Source organism: Cornus florida, unplaced genomic scaffold (genome assembly GCF_030987335.1).
Source record: "Cornus florida cultivar Cherokee Brave unplaced genomic scaffold, ASM3098733v1 CherokeeBrave_3.0.0_Hap2_Chr07, whole genome shotgun sequence".
NCBI lineage: Eukaryota > Viridiplantae > Streptophyta > Magnoliopsida > Cornales > Cornaceae > Cornus > Cornus florida.
In genome coordinates this window covers 52,934,108-52,952,093 of record NW_026775577.1, presented here as the reverse complement: position 1 = coordinate 52,952,093, position 17,986 = coordinate 52,934,108, and the positions used below count along the sequence as shown (strand labels likewise).

At 31.1% G+C, this 17,986-nt stretch overlaps 2 protein-coding genes across 2 annotated transcripts; one reads left to right on the top strand and one right to left on the bottom strand.

The window, feature by feature from the left end:
• Window positions 1–209: 209 nt before the first annotated feature.
• Window positions 210–3,696, bottom strand: LOC132267210 (annexin Gh1-like). The gene is made up of 5 exons (XM_059768304.1): window positions 3,495–3,696; window positions 2,381–2,526; window positions 2,015–2,233; window positions 1,048–1,260; window positions 210–673 (listed from the first exon to the last, which is right to left on the bottom strand). Exons 1-5 carry the CDS (start codon window positions 3,565–3,567, stop codon window positions 377–379), a joined length of 948 nt encoding a protein of 315 aa, XP_059624287.1. The 5' UTR covers window positions 3,568–3,696; the 3' UTR covers window positions 210–376.
• A 12,664-nt stretch (window positions 3,697–16,360) lies between these two features.
• Window positions 16,361–16,755, top strand: LOC132266221 (uncharacterized). Its single transcript, XM_059767074.1, has 2 exons — window positions 16,361–16,442; window positions 16,580–16,755. The coding sequence occupies exons 1-2, from the start codon at window positions 16,361–16,363 to the stop codon at window positions 16,753–16,755; spliced, it is 258 nt and encodes an 85-aa protein (XP_059623057.1).
• Window positions 16,756–17,986: the final 1,231 nt, after the last annotated feature.

Genomic DNA, 17,986 nt, shown 5'->3' with positions numbered 1-17,986 from the left:
TGCGACATTAGCGTGTGACAGTACGTGTGTAAACCATCAAAAAATGAAGGGAACCAACAGAAGGGTACTCTTTTATGGCCTCTTGGAGAACAATTGGGACCCTCTGGCCTCTGCTAAGCTGAATTTGATCGATTGTTTCAGGTCCATGGCACACCTGATTGAATAAAGCACACACCAGGAGAAAAGCAGCACGAATACACGACGCCATATTTCTCTAGTTTAAAGTTTCATCAAACCGGGAAAAGTACATAAAAACAGAGTCCACAAAACACAGCAGCATTACATGCGACAATACGGTAAAGCAGAATAGATAATAATAGACATTAAACAGTGCTCACACTGCAAGTAACTCTCAAAGCAGAGCAAGGAAGTATGCTCAAGCATCCCCATGTCCGATCAAGGCTAGAAGCATTTTCTCGTAGTCTCCAGAGGTGTCTCCAGCAATTGCACGATCCAGAGGGACAGTGTTCCTCTTCTGGTAATGGTCTTTGATACGATGCATGTCGACCTCAGCACGAGTTGCGACGACTCGAGTGAGAGCCCACTCATCTGTACCAGTCTTGTTGATGGCCAATCGGAGAAGCTTCTCAAAGTATTTCTCTGGGCAGGTCAGGCACTTTATTGTTGCTCGGAGTAGAGTGAGGTACTCATCCTTGGGGTCAGTCTTCAGATTCTGCAACCACACACCCCATATCAGTTTAAACTACAGCAAATTACTGTTCGAACCCATAATCAATGCATCAATTTCCAACCAAAGAGGCAATCTTGAATGTCAATAAGAGTTGACATTGTTAAGGTTAGAAGTTCAAATATAAGGTTTAATGTAGAAGTTCAAATATAAGGTTAATGTGAAATTTTTAGAAGTCAAAATAGCTTCTACAAACATTCTTAGTTAATAAAAAACATTACATATATATAAATTTCTATTTCTCAGGCATTTCAAAAATAAAAATATGGAAATCAAGATTAAATAATTGCACAATTTTGCTTGATTACTTTACAACATGATTCTAGGAATGCTTGGAAGACTGGAAAGAAGAAATATACCTTGTTGATGGCATTACCGAACGTATTGTTGTAGTGGTTGAGGGTTGCATTAAGCTGTGCTTTACTCCTTGTACTCAGAATCCTGATAAGCTCCTCGTGGTTGTAAGCCTTATCAGAGATCTTCTCATGAAGTATCTTAGCCTCCGATTTTGCCAATGTCATGTTCACCTCATCTCCTTCATAGCGGAATGCACACACAAGAGGAACCAACAGCTGTGTGGGAATTAAAATAACAGTAAATGACCAGCCAACACATGTTTCAAAGTTACACAAAAGAGATGACAAAATTTTATATTGAATAAATCAACATATGCTTGCAAGTTTCAAAACACAATTATACTTGAGTCCCGATTTTCTGGTCTTTTTAACTAACTTGTTCAAGAGTAATGCCATAAATTAATTTTTGTGGAGATCCAAGTATCATCTTGAAGCTCATATGTGAGCCTGGTAAGTCGGGCGGGTTAATTGAACTTTATTTAGGATTATTCTATCAGAAAACCTTTTCAATGATTTATTTCATGAATAATATATCCAAAAAAACTAAGAATCCAATTGGTTCTGCCATTCACCATTAGCTATTAGCTTTATATCCATATAAGATCCCACCCAACAGTAGATGATCATGCTTTTCTTTTTTTTTTCCAGTTGGTACTCACACACACATGCCTTTACTAAGGCTCGAAGCCTGACTTCTCTTTGAGAAGTAGAAGTTTGGTACCCCCATATCAGTTTAAACTACAGCAAATTACTGTTCGAATCCATAATCAATGCATCATGCTTAAGGTGCTTTAGTGACTAAATTGTGCACCTCAATAAAGCAATCTCCATTATTTTCCCCATCTTCTAATCAGAAGACTTCATCTAAACTACAACCAAAAATTTATATATATATCCATACATAGAAAACAATAGAAGCTAAAAATATTTTACACCAAATCTACAAGGGCCTGGAAATTTAGGGATATACCTTGCGGAAGTCCCCAGTAGTATGATATGCAACATCTTCTTCTAGGGATTTCTTATAACGAGCGTGATAAGCCTGCCTCACCGAGAATAGATGATGCGAAGACCTAGCACAAGCAATTTCCATTAGAACTGAGTTGCTCGCAGTAAACTTCTTTGTAGCTTCATTAGCCAGGTATGCATCGCGCTCAGCTGGATCCAATGTCCATAGCATAACTATCCGCTGTTTGGAGCAAACAAATTATAAGCAGCAGTAGTCATGAGCATTCCTAGAGGCAGTGCTAATTCATAAATGGCAATGGAAAGCATTTTCATTTAAAACTAATATAAAAAAAGTTTAAAAAAAAAAAAAAGTAAATCAAAAACTGACCTCAAAGTCACTAGAGAGTTCTTTGTCCAGATCTTTCAAGAGATCTTCTCCATAGGTTGAAGCATAACAATCGCGAATCTGTTTGCGCTGAGCTGCACTCCTATGAGCCAAAATTTGAATAATCAAAGCCTCATTTGTTCCCCATCCTGCACATATATTGATCACAACAGCCCACCTCATCATTCATCATCATACAGTAAAGGCATCATCCTACAGTAAAGGTATCATCATACAGTAAAAAGGTAAAAGGTTAGAGAGAAACAATTCCATCGTATCAACATATCTCGGAATGATTGAATAACCACAACTAATGCACCCAATGTAGAGATGAGAAAAACTTTCAATCATCCAACAATTTCCGCATATCCTCTCACTAAATCAAAGATCACATCTTTCGTTTTTAACACCATACTAATAAGTAGTAGATCATAGAAATTGTGACCTAAGTTACATATTTTTCTAAACTAGTAGTAGATCACATAGAAATTGTGCCCTAACTTACATAATTTTTCTAAACAATGTTGGGCTCTCAAACTAGAGAGACGCTCTTAGCCCTATCCTACTAGGTGTGACTTAAAAAAATAAAAAATAAAAAATAAAAAATAAAAAAAATTTATCTTCCGCAATTAACGATCATGTCCTACCACACCCCTAAATCAACCACATGTAAGCATAAAGAAGAATTCTTTAAATAAAAACAAAAATGACAACAAATTCTACGCAATCACAATTTCTATGATGTAGCAAATTTCTTTGACATAAATCAACAGTTCAAGAGAATTTTTAATTTTTAAAATCAGAGTCAATCAACGATCTAACACCAACAGAACACTAAAAATTATCAAATCAAACATGACCAACACGCTATACTCAATATAGTCAAATCAACAGTGAATATTTTCATGCTAAAAGCCTGAAAATAACATCAAGCATCTGATCCACCATACGCACATACTTATATATATATATATATATATATATACACACACACACACACACATTTATACATCTGTATATATAGATATGCTTGTATACAAAGATCGAGAATGTCTAGCTATGAATTTTGAATTTTGGAGCAGATCAAGTGCAAATCAAGCCAAGATCAGATTGAGACCTGTGAAGGCTTTCCTGAGTTGCTCGCAATCCTCGGCTGCAGAAACTGATTGAGGAAATGTAAGAGTCGCCATTGTTTTCTCTCTCTAAAACTCTCTCTCTCTCTCTATAAACTTCTCTCACTGGCACCCTATCTTATATAGTATATCTGTGCGGAACCGAAAACGTGACATTTGGCCTTCTAATCCCAGAAAGGAAGCACAAAAGCCATCGAAATCTACGTTAAAAATTTAAAATACACCAATATGATTTATTTAATAAGACAACTGAGGAAGCTTCGTTATTTATTAATAATTTTATATTATTTTACAATAAATGTAGTTTTTGTTGTTATTAGCACTCCACAATTGACCTCTTACACTCCCATTTTATATATTTTATAATGAATAAATATAAGAAGTTTGTTAAAATTCTTGTTATTATCAATTTATATCACAATGAAAAAGCAAGCAATTCTCTAAAATATTTAACAAATTAATTAATACTACTTCATAATAAATGTAAATATTCGAGACGTATAAACACTAGGTGTTTGACCCAAGCACTTCCCTTTTAAGATTTATAATTAATAAATATAAAAAATTTGTTAAAAGACTTGTTAGACTATTCTGTAATTTATTTATAAAATTATGAAATTGTTCTTTCAAGTTTAAATATGTATATTATAAGTTAAAAAAAATTTAAAGTAATCAAGAAAAGATTACCTTTATATTTTTTATTTTGACTTCTTAAAATGAAACAACTATTATGGAAACAACCCAACAAAATAATAATAATAATAAAGACAACTAAAAAGAAGGAGAGAAAATATCAATTTAAAATGCCAGTGAAAAAGCACATAATCACCAAATTAGTAATTCTATAAAATATTTGACAAATTAATTAAGTATATATTTGAAATTATGTTTTACGAGAAAAAAAAGGAGGTGCTGTATGTGTTTCCCAAAAAAAAAAAAGAGAGAGAGGAAATGCTATAATAAAAAAATTATTGTTAGTGAATTTATGAACTTAATTAAGGTGTGATTTTATTGTTCTAAATAAAAATTATATTGGATTTGATTGTCCTTTTAATTGGAAGGCAGGACATAATAGTCCTTTCAAAGGCCAATCATGCTCAAACAGCTAGCACTGTCTCCAATGGAGCATTTAATTATGTGTCAGAGGATAAGAAGAGATTAGGAGCATTTAATTATTGCCTGTGTCAGGATACCACGAGATTAACATAGACAATCATGGAGTGGGTTGTCAACCACTCAACTTACTGAAAAAGCAAAAAAAGATAAATTTTAATATATATATATATATATATATATATATCAAACTTTGAAAAAAATCCCTAAACTACAAAAGAATTACTATAAATTACTTCCATCTTTCATTCAATTATTAAAAAAAATGAAAAAATCAAGTATTTGAAAAAGATATATATCTAAAATTGAGATGACTTAAGATCGAAATAATTCAGCTCATTTTTTTTCTATTTGAGTTCCAAAAATAAATTGCTTTATAGTATATTTTTATATAACATTAAGGTAAAGTGCAAAAAATTCTAAATTATATAACATTAAGGTAATGTGCAAATATTTACAAAAAAAATTATAATAATAAAATCGTTCATTTTTTAAATTGAACAAATAAAGATTTCTTAAAATGTATTTATGATAAAATAAAAATAAAAATAAAATATACTAAAATTTCCATTCAGTAGGAAGGGAAAAAATTTAATGGAAGGGAGAGAAGAAATGATGACTGAGATATCCTAGGGAAGAGAGTTTCCCTCTTTTTGTTCGATTTGATGAAAGATAATAGAAAAAACTGACAATTTAATTTGATAAGTAGAATAAAAGAAAAGATAAATTTTAAATTATTTTTACCATTAAACACATCCCTTACTTTATTTATAGGATTTATTAAATATTTATGAAGGGTGATGTAGTAATTTAAAACTTCTATAATAGACTCACTCTTTTTCTCTCCTATCTGCCGCCCATATTTGGACGGATGAAAATTTGTGAACGAGAAAGAATGACTCATTCTTTCTATTATCCTTTTTTTATATATATATATCATCTCTACCGAATGAAGGAAATTTATCTCTTCCTTCCTATTTTCCTTTCACCCCTCTTTTTTCCTTCCTACATAACATAGGTAATATTTTGAATTTTTATAAAATAAAAAATTAGTCAAAATTGATAGTCAACCGATATTGGGGTAATTCACACACATTTTCAAATGTTAATGATTTATATACACGTACTAAATAATATGGACACAATTTTTTTTATAATATTAAGGTAAAGTGCAAGAAATTCTAAATTATATAGCATTAAGGTACTGTGCAAATATTTTTTATGGTGTAAAAACAAAAACAAAAATAAAATTCGTACATTTTTTAAATTGAGCAAATAAGGATTTCTTAAAATGTATTTATGATAAAATAAAAATAAAATATACTAATTTCATAATGAGAGAGAGATTATTTTCTCTGTTCAGTAGGAAGGAAGAAATTGAATGGAATGGGGAGAAGAAATGATGAGCGAGACATCCCTAGAGAAGAGATTAAGTGTTTCCCTCTTTTTGTTTCAATTGGATGGAAGAGAATGGAAAAAACTGACAATTAAATTTGATAAGTAGGATAAACGGAAAAATAAATTTTAAGTTATTTTTACTATTAAACATATTACTTACTTTATTTATGGGCTTTATGAAGGGTGATGTAATAATTTAAAATTTCTATAATAGGCTCAGTTGTATTCTCTCCTATCTTCCGCCCATATTTAGATGGATGAAATTTATGAAGGAAGAATGATAACTCATTATTTATATTATCCTTTCTTTCCTTAGGATGGCAAATGAGCGAGTTGGGTCGAGTTTGGGTTAGGTTGAAAATGGGTGGGTCAATACGGGTTAATACCCATACTCAATCCCGTTCAAAACGGGTTGAAAATAGACAGGGTTAACCCATTATGACCCGTGAATCCATTAATTATTATTTTTTATTAATTATTATTTTATTAATTTTTCATTTTTTTTCTTTATTTTTTTATACTTTTAGAAAAATAATGAAAATTTAGTAATGGAGAGATAAGAGTTATGAATACGAACCATCAATTAAAAATGTAAGATTAGTTACCAAATATTTACAACTTTATTAATAATGAAATTTTAGTAATGGAGAGATAGGAGTCATGAATATGAACCATTAACTAATTATTGTATGTTTGTATATTAATAAAAGAAATAAATTAAAGTATATATATCAAATGAAAAAAAAAAAAAAAAATTGTTAAGAAATAGCTTACACTTTCAAAAAAATAATGAAAATTTAGTAATGGAGAGATAGGAGTTATGAATATAGAAGCTATGAATATAAACTATCAACTAATTATTGTATGTGTGTATATTAATAAAAGAAATAAATTAAAGTATATATATCAAATAAAAAAATAAAAAATAAAAAAAATTGTTAAGAAATAGCTTACACTTTCAAAAAAAATAATGAAAATTTAGTAATGGAGAGATAAGAGTTATAAATTCGAACCATCAACTAATTATTGTATGTGTAATATATGAAAGCAATAAATTAAAGTATATATATCAAATAAAAAAAATAACAATTTTGACTAGCACGCATGGATTTATGATACCGTTTCTGTTTTCTTATAAATTTATGCAAAAATAGTATAACGAAACATCTAACAGTAAAAGTATTTGAACTAACCTTGACTCCAAATTCACAAATACAATAATTTTATTAAAGATAAAATCTACAATCATTGAAAGAAGAAGAAAATCAAGAATGACGAAATATCAACTAAGAGAACCCGACGTCGTCCATGTAATTTCTCACATGTCACATGTGACTGTTCAAAAGAAAAAGAACGTACTTTGCAATGAAAAACAACTTCATTTATCTATGGTCCAATAGTTTTCTGTTAAATTTATTCTCACTGGGCACAATTTTTTGGAGAATTCAAATCTGAATTGTGCGTCAGGGAAAAAATTGCATTTATTTTAAATAATTTAAAGTTAATCACCCATAAACTAAATTGAAATTTTCTCAAATTGTTACTGGTTCTATCTAATTTAAGAGAGAGAGGGAAGAGATCTGCAGGCAAATGGAGAAGGATCCTATTATGGTGAAAATAAAAATGTATTCAATGATTGTCTTCAACACTCTTAAAAATAAGAACTGCTAGGTAAAAATTAATTATGGAATACCTTGAACTAGAACTATTAAGAAACCACATGGGACCACATAATTTTGACTAGCAGGCATGGATTTATAATGTAATTATTATTTTTATTTATTTATTATTTTTTAAATTTTTAATTTTTAAAATTTTTTAATTTAATTTTAAATTATTTTTTCAAAAGGTTTTAAAATTTTTTATTTTTATTTTATTTTTAAAATTATTTTTAATTATTTAAATTATTTTTTAATTTTTTAAAATTTTTAAAATTATTTTTTTATTATTTATTTTTTTTTAGAAGAAATTTGAGAAACTTAGAAAGAGAAGGATTGATGAGAGACAAATTTAGAGAGAGGATTGTGAGTGAAAGAATTTTAGATAGAGAAATGAGTTGAGTGCAATATAGAATAGATGTGTGTTGTGTGTTTCTTATGTGATGGGTGAAATATGGGTTGAATATAATTAACCATATTCAACCCATCTTGACGTTCAAATTAAATGATTAAAAATTACCCAACACATTTTAACCTCAAATTAAATATGATTCACTCATAACCATTAAAAAGATATGGGTGGATTAATAGTTCCTCACTTATTTTGTCACGCCTAATCTCTACCGAATAAAGAAAATTTGTTCATTCCTTCCTATTTTTCTTCTACCCCTCTTCTTGCCTTTCTACCGAACATTGGTATTTTGAATTTTTATAAAATAAAAATTTAGTCAAAATTGATGATCAACCAATATTTGGGTAATTCACACATTTTTAAATGTTAAAGGATTTATATACACATACTAAATAATATGGGCACAATTTTTTTTATATATAATATTAAGGTAAAGTGCAAAAAATCGTACATTTTTTAACTTGAGGAAATAAGGATTTCTTAAAATGTATTTATGATAAAATAAAAATAAAATATACTAATTTCATAATGAGAGAGAGATTATTTTCGGTAGGAAGGAAAAAAATTGAATAGAATGAAGAGAAGAAAAAATGACTGAGACATACCTAGGAAAGGAATTAAGTGTTTCAATCTTTTTGTTTGGTGAGATGAAAGAGAATGGAAATGAAAGATAAATTTTAAATTATTTTTACCATTAAACACATCACTTACTTTATTTATAGGATTTATTAAATATTTATGAACGGTGATGTAGTAATTTAAAACTTTTATAATAGGCTCACTTGTAATCTCTCCCATCTTCCGCGCATATTTAGATGGATGAAAATTTGTGAAGGAGGAAGGATAACTCATCTTTCTATTATCCTTTTTTTGCTTATATCATCTCAACCGAATAAAGGAAATTTATTCATTCCTTCCTATTTTCTTTTCACCCCTCTTCTTACCTTTTTACCGAACATAGATTTTGAAATTTTATAAAATAAAAAGGGGTAATTTGCACTTACACCTTCTCAGGTTTGCAATAAGGACAGGTAGATATAACTTAGAAAGAGTGTGATCCAATTGCTCCTTCAAATTTGCAAACTTGAATAACAACACCCCAACCATGGTAAGAGTATCTAATTGCCCTTTAACTTCTGAATTGACTCATATAAATTATTAAAGTACAATATTAACCTTTATAGGTCCTTTTATTTGACCAAAATGACCCTTAGCAAAAAAAAAAAAAGAAGAAGAAGAAAAAGAAGAAAAGAAAAGTCAAACTCCACCGTTGTAGCCGCCATATGCATACATACAGTGACGAACCGAGGAATTTTAAATTGGTGGGGCCAAACTAGTAATGAAAAATTAAAATTTTAAAATAACATAAAATCATTGTAAGAATTTTTTAATTTTAAAATAACATAAAATCATTGTAAGAATATTTTTTTTTTGCAAGTTTAATGTATATTGTTAAAATGTGTTTATAAATAATATGTAATAAAATTGAAGAGAAAAGTTGTCGATTGAATCATTGTTGTTATCAAGTGAATAAATTTTTTCTTTCTTTCTAATTCATAACAAATAATATTTATGTATGTGTGTGAATATATGTGTGACTAAATATAGTATGTTGTTATAATGATTACCATAACAATATATATATATATATATATATATATTACTAAATTTGATCTTTTATGGCAAGAGGTTTATTGGAATTTGAAGGGGTTAAAAGTAATTTTATTATTAAACTATATTTAATATCAGGAAATCATATAGATTTAAAAAAAAAAAAAAAAAATTAGAGAGATCAACTTTAATTTTTATATAGAAAACAACTATTAAATAGTATCTATGATTTAGTAGTTAGTACCATAACTAGAGTATTACAAAAAATTTGAGGGGGCCAACTTTAATTTTTATGTAAAATATTACCATAAATAATTTTAATTTAATACTATAATAAGGTTTTGCGAAAAAATTGCAAGGGCTATGATGGAAATTTTTTTTTTTTTTTTTCTAATGGTCATTTTGGTCAAATCAAAGGACTTGTAAAAAGTTAATATTGTACTTTTATGATTTAAATGGGTCAATTCATAAGTCAAAAGGCAATTACGTACTCTTATCACGGTTGGGGTGTTGTTGTTTAAGTTTGCAAACTTGAGAGGGCAATTGAATCACGCACTCCCTAAATTGTAACTACCTGTCTTTATCACAAACCTAAGGGGATGTGAGTGCAAATTACCCAATAAAAAATTAGTCAAAATTGATGGTCAACCGATATTAGGATAATTCACATACATTTTTAAATGTTAAGGATTTATATGCACATACTAAATAATATGGGCACAATTTTTTTTATATAATACACTTTACCTTAATACAACATACATATATATATATAGAGAGAGAGAGAGAGAGTCAAGTGCAAAAAACACCGATATTGTATGCTTATAGTGTGTATCACACCCCTCATGTGCAGAAAACACCACTACAGTTTCAATTTAGTGCAAATAGGTCTCTCCTGACATATTTAAGTTATAATTTGACTAAATTGCCCTTATATACACATTTTACATATTGTTTTAAAATGCATCATTTTATGAAATGAAGAAAATGGTCATTTAGTGATACACACTATAAACAAACATATTATAAGGTTGTTTTCTGCACTTTATAAACTGTTGTTGTTTTAAATCATTTGATCTTAACGGTTAGATTTAATTGAGAATGTGGTTTTATTGAGATTTGAATAATATATGATGGAGGTATGTGATTAAACACCCATTTGTGTGTGTGTGTGTTTTTTTTTCAATGAAGATTGAATACCCATTTGTTGATATGTAAAGAATATTATATATATATATATATATATATATATATATATATATATATATTTGTGAAAATTTATTGTAAATTCTAAAGTTTAAAAAATTAAATGTATATTGTTTATATATAATTAATAAGTATTTTTAATTTAATTTTTTTAATTATATATTTAATGAAAACTGATATTTGTATTAAAATTTAATTAAGAATAATTTTTTTTCTTTTCTATAATTATAAAAGGAACAGAAGTTTTCATTCCATATGATATACTGTACATTAACTTGACAATTATGACAACAATTTTGTTTTTTTAAGAGAGAGAATACACTGTTAGCGAAAATATATAGAGATAATTTTTTTTTTTAAAGGTGAGTGAAAATTCTTAAAAGTTGGTTAAATATAGTTAATATATACATAACACTCCTATACTATAATGTTATTAGCATACACACCTCCTTGGACATTTTCGAAAGAGTAAAAGGGCAAAACGAGTATTACAATATTATTTTATATCAGATTTCTGTTTTAAGGGTGTTTTTGCATAATTTTAAAAGAATATGGGTATTTTTAGCACCCCTTTTCAAATAGGAGGTGAAAGTGTAATGCAAAGTATACATTAAGGGTGTTTTTTGTACTTGATCGTTATATATATTGGTCAAAATATAACCCACTTTCAACCATGCTTTAACAAAATAAATAAGGCATAACATAAAACAATTTGCAAGGTTTTTACTTTTCAATTTGATAATTCATCATGGTTATTTTCAAATCTAGAAAATGCTAAAAAAAAATTGCATTTTGCTCTAAGAAAAAAAAAAATATGTCTTCATTGGCGCTCTATCACCTTGTAAAGTATTATTATAATTTGCCTTTAGACAAGTAATTGTACTATTTTCCAAGTGTGAAAATTATACCAATTGCAAACACCAAATTCCAATGTTTCGTTGAAGCCTGATATTTTTATAGACAGATGTGTTTATTATTGATTTGAATATTTTGAAAGGAAAGGAAATTTCCTTATTTATCACTAATTAGTAGCTAGTATTGCAGACTTATATCAAATTAGGCGGTTCGGTTTGATCCAATTTTGAGGATTTTTATAACTAAACTGCTCCCTTTTTCTGAAACCGGATCATACTATATGAGTCATGAAATCAAACCAGCCCAAACCGTGAAAAAATGGTATGGTTTGGTTTGGTCCCACGATTCTAGTTGAATTTTATTTCCCCATTTTTTTTTCCCTTAAATTGTATTTACAACAAAAATAATAATAATAAAAACATTCACATTTCCAAATCCAAGTCTAAAATAGAAAGAGAAAAAGGGAGGGAAAAGTGGATGAAATAGACCTAAAAGCTAAACCCTAGAAATTAAAAATAAGGTTGAATCTTGCTGAAATTGAAAAGGATGACAAATCAGTGGTTGAAAACTAAGAAACTTGATTCATTATCGTTGTTGGTTGTGTTTGAAGCGAAACATGCTGTGAGACTAAGAGATCTGTGAATTGAAAGTGAGAGAGAAGGGGGAGTGAGTGTGAGAAAGGATGTCACAGACGATGTGATGACCCTGTGGGTGGGTGTGCCGTGGGCGGGTGCAAAATACTGACAGGCTACCACACTGGCGAGGTACGGGTGCACAATCTCACATCGTCTAGGAAAGGGAAAGGTGAAGTGCTTGTATGTAGGTGTGTCACTCCAATTGGTATGCGGCCTTTTGGGGTAAAGTCTAAGAGCAAAACCGCGCGGGTTCAGGCGCAAAGTGGACAATATCATACCATGTGGTGGAGTGGGTCGTTACAAATGATATTAGAGCTAACCCAGCCGGAAGTGTGCCGACGGGGACGTCAGACCTTCAAGGGGGGTGGATTGTGATGACCTTGTGGGTGGGTGCAAGACACTGATAGGCTACCACACTGACAAGTTACGAGTGCACAATCCCACATCGCCTGGGAAAGGGAAAGGTGAAGTGCTTATATGTAGGTGTGCCATTTCAATTGGTATAAGGCCTTTTGGGGTAAAGCCCGAGAGCAAAATCGTGCGGGCTCAAGCCCAAAACGGACAATATCATACCATGTGGTGGAGTGAGTCGTTATAAATGGTATCAGAGCTTTACCCAGCCGGAAGTGTGCCGACGGGGATGTCGGGCCTCCAAGGGGGGTGGATTGTGATGAACCTGTGGGCGGGTGTGCCATGAGCAGGTGCAAGACACTGACAGGCTATCACACTGGCAAGTTACGGTTGCACAATCCCACATTGCCTGGGAAAGGGAAAGGTGAGTGCTTATATGTAGGTGTGTCACTCCAATTGGTATGAGACTTTTTAGGGTAAAGCTTAAGAGTAAAACCGTGCGGGCTCAGGCCCAAAGTGGACAATATTATATCACGTGGAGGAGTGGGTCGTTACAGACGACAGTGATAACCGAACTTCGAAGGTTACGTGAGAGAGATTTATCAACAACTGAATCCCGCGACAATGAAAACTAAGAAGTGAATGAGGCCGTGTGAGCAAAGAAAAAAAAATGAAATAGTGGAGGAATGTTGGCACGCACCCAAAATCAAAACATTGGGAGAAGTAAAAGTAAAAAATATCTGATAGTGATGAATATTGGCTCCCGTTTGATTGTTGTGCCGAAATTCCTTGATCCGGTTCTGTAAGACCCTAATTCGGGACTGAACAAAAAATTCATGTTTTCATTATTTTAGAACCATGAACAGACCGAACCGCTATAAAACCGGCCCATATCACCCGATTTGATTCGATCCAATTTGACTTTTCAGGTTTGACGATTTTTTTACACACCCCTACATCAGATGTAATAGTTAGTATAGCATACTTAGTATTACACTTAAATAATACTCCCTCTGTCCCAAAATAAGTGTCATGCTTTCTTTTTTTGTCCGTCTAAGTGTCCACTTTCATTTTTTAAACAATATATTTTACATCATTCCAAAAATATCTTTTGAGTTTAAATTTCAAACTTCAATATTTAAAACTTAAAAGGGCAACATAGTAATTTTTCAGACAAACAATACATGGTCCCACATGTCCCCTTAAAAATTACTACTCCCCATAAGTGACACTTATATTGAGACGGAGGGAGTATCAAGTAAAAAATGACTTAGGAATGTATTAATGTGAATTTATCTTAACATACATATATATATATATCTTAACATACATATATATATATATATATATCTATATATATACAAATATAAATATAGCCATGTAATCATCGCACCAAATATTTGTCTATAATTTTGCTTTCGCACCAAATATTTGATGTTTACAATGGTGGTACCCACAAATTAATTTCTCAAGAGCAGCGGTAGGTTCTCCAGAATGCGAAAACCAAACTCTACCTAAAACGCGGACTAGTGTTGAATGTTTTGGGTAGCTTTGGTCCCCACCAAGATCAATCATTTTCTCTAAGTGTGAACTTGTTTTCATTACGTGTACAATAGTGGGGCTAAGATGAGATTTCCAATTTAATTCTCAACATATGTTTCTCATGCTCCGAGTGCATTCACACCTTCACTTTTCGCGCTAGCTCTCATTCTGTGTGGGCAGGTACAGTACAATATATCTATATATATATATATATATAATACGACAAATGTAAAAGATAAAGATCAAAATTATTTAAATATGCATATTAAAAAGAAAATTTTTAAAAAGTAAGAAAAAATAAATAAATAAGAAAGAAAAGAAAAAGTCAGAGTTCGATTGAGGGAGGAAATTTAGACTTTTTCTTAAGAAAATTAAAAGAATTTGAAGAGTTAAAGAAAAAATAAAGAAAAAGTTAATGAGGTCATTTTAAAAATTAAAAAATTTAGGTTGTATAAAATTTTTCATATATATTATTTTTTTTATTTTTATTTTATTTTAAAAATAGCACATTATAAGGGACAGATCTGGTTAAGGGAAGTACATGCCCTTAGGCTAGGGGTGGCAAAAGTTGACACGACTTGCCAACTCGACTCGAATACGACACGAGTTAAACGGATTTGAGTCATAAACGGATCGGCACGATTAACCCGTTTAGTTAATCGTGTCGTGTTTGGGTTGAAAGGTTCAACCCGTATAACCCGTTTATATACGTTTAACTATATATGTCGTAAATAAATTTTTATTTTAATTGTAAAATTATTATATAAATTTGTGTCTTATAATTTAATCTTTTGTAAAGTAGAAACTATTTTGTAATTTAGTTGATTAAAATTTATATTTTTTTAGTATTTATTATTATTTTTGTTATTATTTTTTTTAAAATAGGTCATTAAACGGGTTACATGTGTAACCCGTTTAATAAACAGGTCAGGTCAGTGTTGAGAGTTCATGATACGATTAATAATCCGTTTAATAAACAGGTCGGGATAATATTAAGAGTTCATGACACAATTATTAAACGGGTCGTGTTCAACTTGAGCTACTTAATATAATACTCAAAAATTGACACGACACGATTACTATTACGATCCGCGAACACGAATTGCCACTCCTAGACTTACAATGACTCCCTCCTTATTTGTAAGACTTAGATTTCGATTTTCGTTCTCATACTCTTGCACTTGCTCAACGTAACGTGAGTTAGTTTACAATTGCATGGCTTGATTTTCCTAGCAAATTTCTACTATTTATTACTTTTATTTTGCGGTAGTTGAGTTTTTCAACAAAAAGAACAAAATAATAAATAAATCAATAGCGTTTTGCAATGGATTGGTTAGGTCCCTTTATCAAATTTAGTTCTTTATTGATTTTGTCTTTTGTGTTTTACCAAATGAGTATTTTTGCTGTTGTTTAATTGTCAATTCAATCTTTAAAGTATTATTTACATTATCCTTTAAATTATTATTTAGATTATCCAATTGAGCCGTCTATGGATTTTGTCGTATGTGTTTAAACCCATGCCCAACTATCTTTCAAAAATAGTAGTAATGTTGTGTTTGATAAGAAGGAATATAATCGAATGTAAGCGGGAATGAAATGAGAATGTGAATAAAATAGAATGGCCATTTTCATTATATTATTTGGTTGTAAATATGAAATGTGTAAAAATAAAATGATAATAATAATTTTAGTATTTGATTCAATCAATTTAAAATTTAGAATATAATGAATTTCAAATTGAATTATCCAAAATACTCCTCTTAATGACAAATAAATTAAATTAACAAAATAACATTCTTTTATCATTTTTTTTAAAGAAATGATGGCGGTGGTAGTGGAAGGCGACGGTGGTGTTGGTAGAAGGTGGTGGCGGTGGCGGTGGCGGTGGCGGTGGCAATGGCGATAGCGATAGCAGTGGCAGTGGCAGTGGTAGAAGGCTTTAGTGGTGCAAATAATGATGGTGGAAGGTAATGGCGGTGAAAGTGGTGTAGGTAGTGGAAGGTAATAGCAGTATTGGAAGGAAAAGGAGGTGACTGTGGTGGTGGTGGTGGTGGAAGGCATTCGCGGTGATGGAAGTCAGTGGCGGTGATGGTGGCGAAGGAGGTGGCGATAACGGTGGCAACAGTGATAGAGGTAGTGGCGGCGGTGGAAGTTAGTAGAGGCGGCGGTGGAAGTTAGTAGAGACGACGGTGGTGTGGTGATGGTGGAAGACGGCGATAGTGGTGGTGGTGGTGACGGGGGTGGCAGTGGTGGAAGGAAATAAAGGTGGCGGTGGTTGAAAATGGTAGTGGTAGAAGTTGGTGGTGGTGGCAGCGACGGTAAAGGTGGCGGTGTGGTGGTTGAAGGAAGCAACAATGGTGGCAGTGGCAGTGGCAGTGCCGATGGTAAAAGGCGGTGGTGGTTGTGGTGGAAGTTGGCGACGGTGGTGGTGGAAAGCGGCGGTGGTAGTGTTTTTGGACTTTGAACATGAGGGTTTTTTGGGAACTTGTTTTTTGTGGTGGAAGTTGGCGACGATGGTGGTGGAAAGCGGCGGTGGTAGTGTTTTTGGACTTTGAACATGAGGGTTTTTTGGGAACTTCGTTTTTTTTTTTTTTTTAAAAAAAAAAAAAATTACTTAGGAATGGATTTCATTCCATAGGTTTAGTTGTGAAATGGATTTTCATTCCAATGGAATGCCCATTCATACTTTACATTGCATACCAAATAAATGAATGGTTGCAATGGGTATTCCATTCAATTCTCGTATACCGGCCAAACGCAACACAAGGGTCTTGTGTGTTTTTTCACCTTTCAAAATTTGGAATTCTCATGTTATACCTGTCCAATTGCTTACAGTGAAATTTTAGTAGGTCAATTAATCCATATTATGAAGCATAGTAGTCGAGGTTTTGTTTGTTTGTTTGTTTGTTTGTTTTTTTTTTTTTTAATCCTTGTAAAAAGTCGCGCATAAGTGAGTGCGTGACTTAGAGTATCGAGTATGGGGAAAAAGTCCTCTCCAGTTACTCTTTCACTGATTGGTCAATAAGGAGTAAAAAAGTTGACTTGGTAGTTGAGTCATATTTACCAAGCTTTCAATTTATATATACAACTTTCGTGTATAACTTATATATATATATATATATATATATATATATATATATATATATTGCATTATTTAATGAATCTAACTTTTACTTTAGGAGTCTCAAAGAGAAAGAACGAAACATTTTCTCCAAAAAGTCAGTTTTCCATCCAAATGCAATATAACAACGTCCAGTAAGCATCTAACGGTGGTGATTAATGCCACCTCTCCAACATAGCTTTGTCATCACCAAGTCAGCGACATGCTAGCAAGTTAAGAAATTTATTCATCTATACTTTATTTTACGAATACCATTCTATACGTTATACTTTATACGTATAATAATACATTATTACACAATTTAAATTTACCTTTTAATTTAAATTAAAATACATTTTTTTTTTTACTTCTTCTCTTCTGTATCGGGAAGAAATCGTTCACCTTTGGTTCACGAAAAAAAATTGTCTTCATTGTTCTGTTTTTCCCTCTATCTGGTAAATTGTCTATTCTTCTTCTAGAATAGTTTTGATTTTGTTTGTTTGAGGAGAGAGATCATTAATTACAATCCATTACCTTGTGGATTTGCTTTACGTTTGGTCTGGTTTTGCTTCTTTTATACTTAATTCTGACGAGA

What these genes read in the sequence shown, in the direction of transcription:
- LOC132267210 (XM_059768304.1), bottom strand. Translation starts at nt 3,567, where the DNA reads ATGGCGACTCTTACATTTCCTCAATCAGTTTCTGCAGCCGAGGATTGC. An exon ending in CTACTGGGGACTTCCGCAAG is followed by an intron (nt 1,261 to 2,014) that starts GTATATCCCTAA and finishes ATTCCCACACAG; the next exon opens with CTGTTGGTTCCTCTTGTGTG. An exon ending in TCGGTAATGCCATCAACAAG is followed by an intron (nt 674 to 1,047) that starts GTATATTTCTTC and finishes GTGTGGTTGCAG; the next exon opens with AATCTGAAGACTGACCCCAA.
- LOC132266221 (XM_059767074.1), top strand. Translation starts at nt 16,361, where the DNA reads ATGGAAGTCAGTGGCGGTGATGGTGGCGAAGGAGGTGGCGATAACGGT. An exon ending in AGGTAGTGGCGGCGGTGGAA is followed by an intron (nt 16,443 to 16,579) that starts GTTAGTAGAGGC and finishes TGAAAATGGTAG; the next exon opens with TGGTAGAAGTTGGTGGTGGT.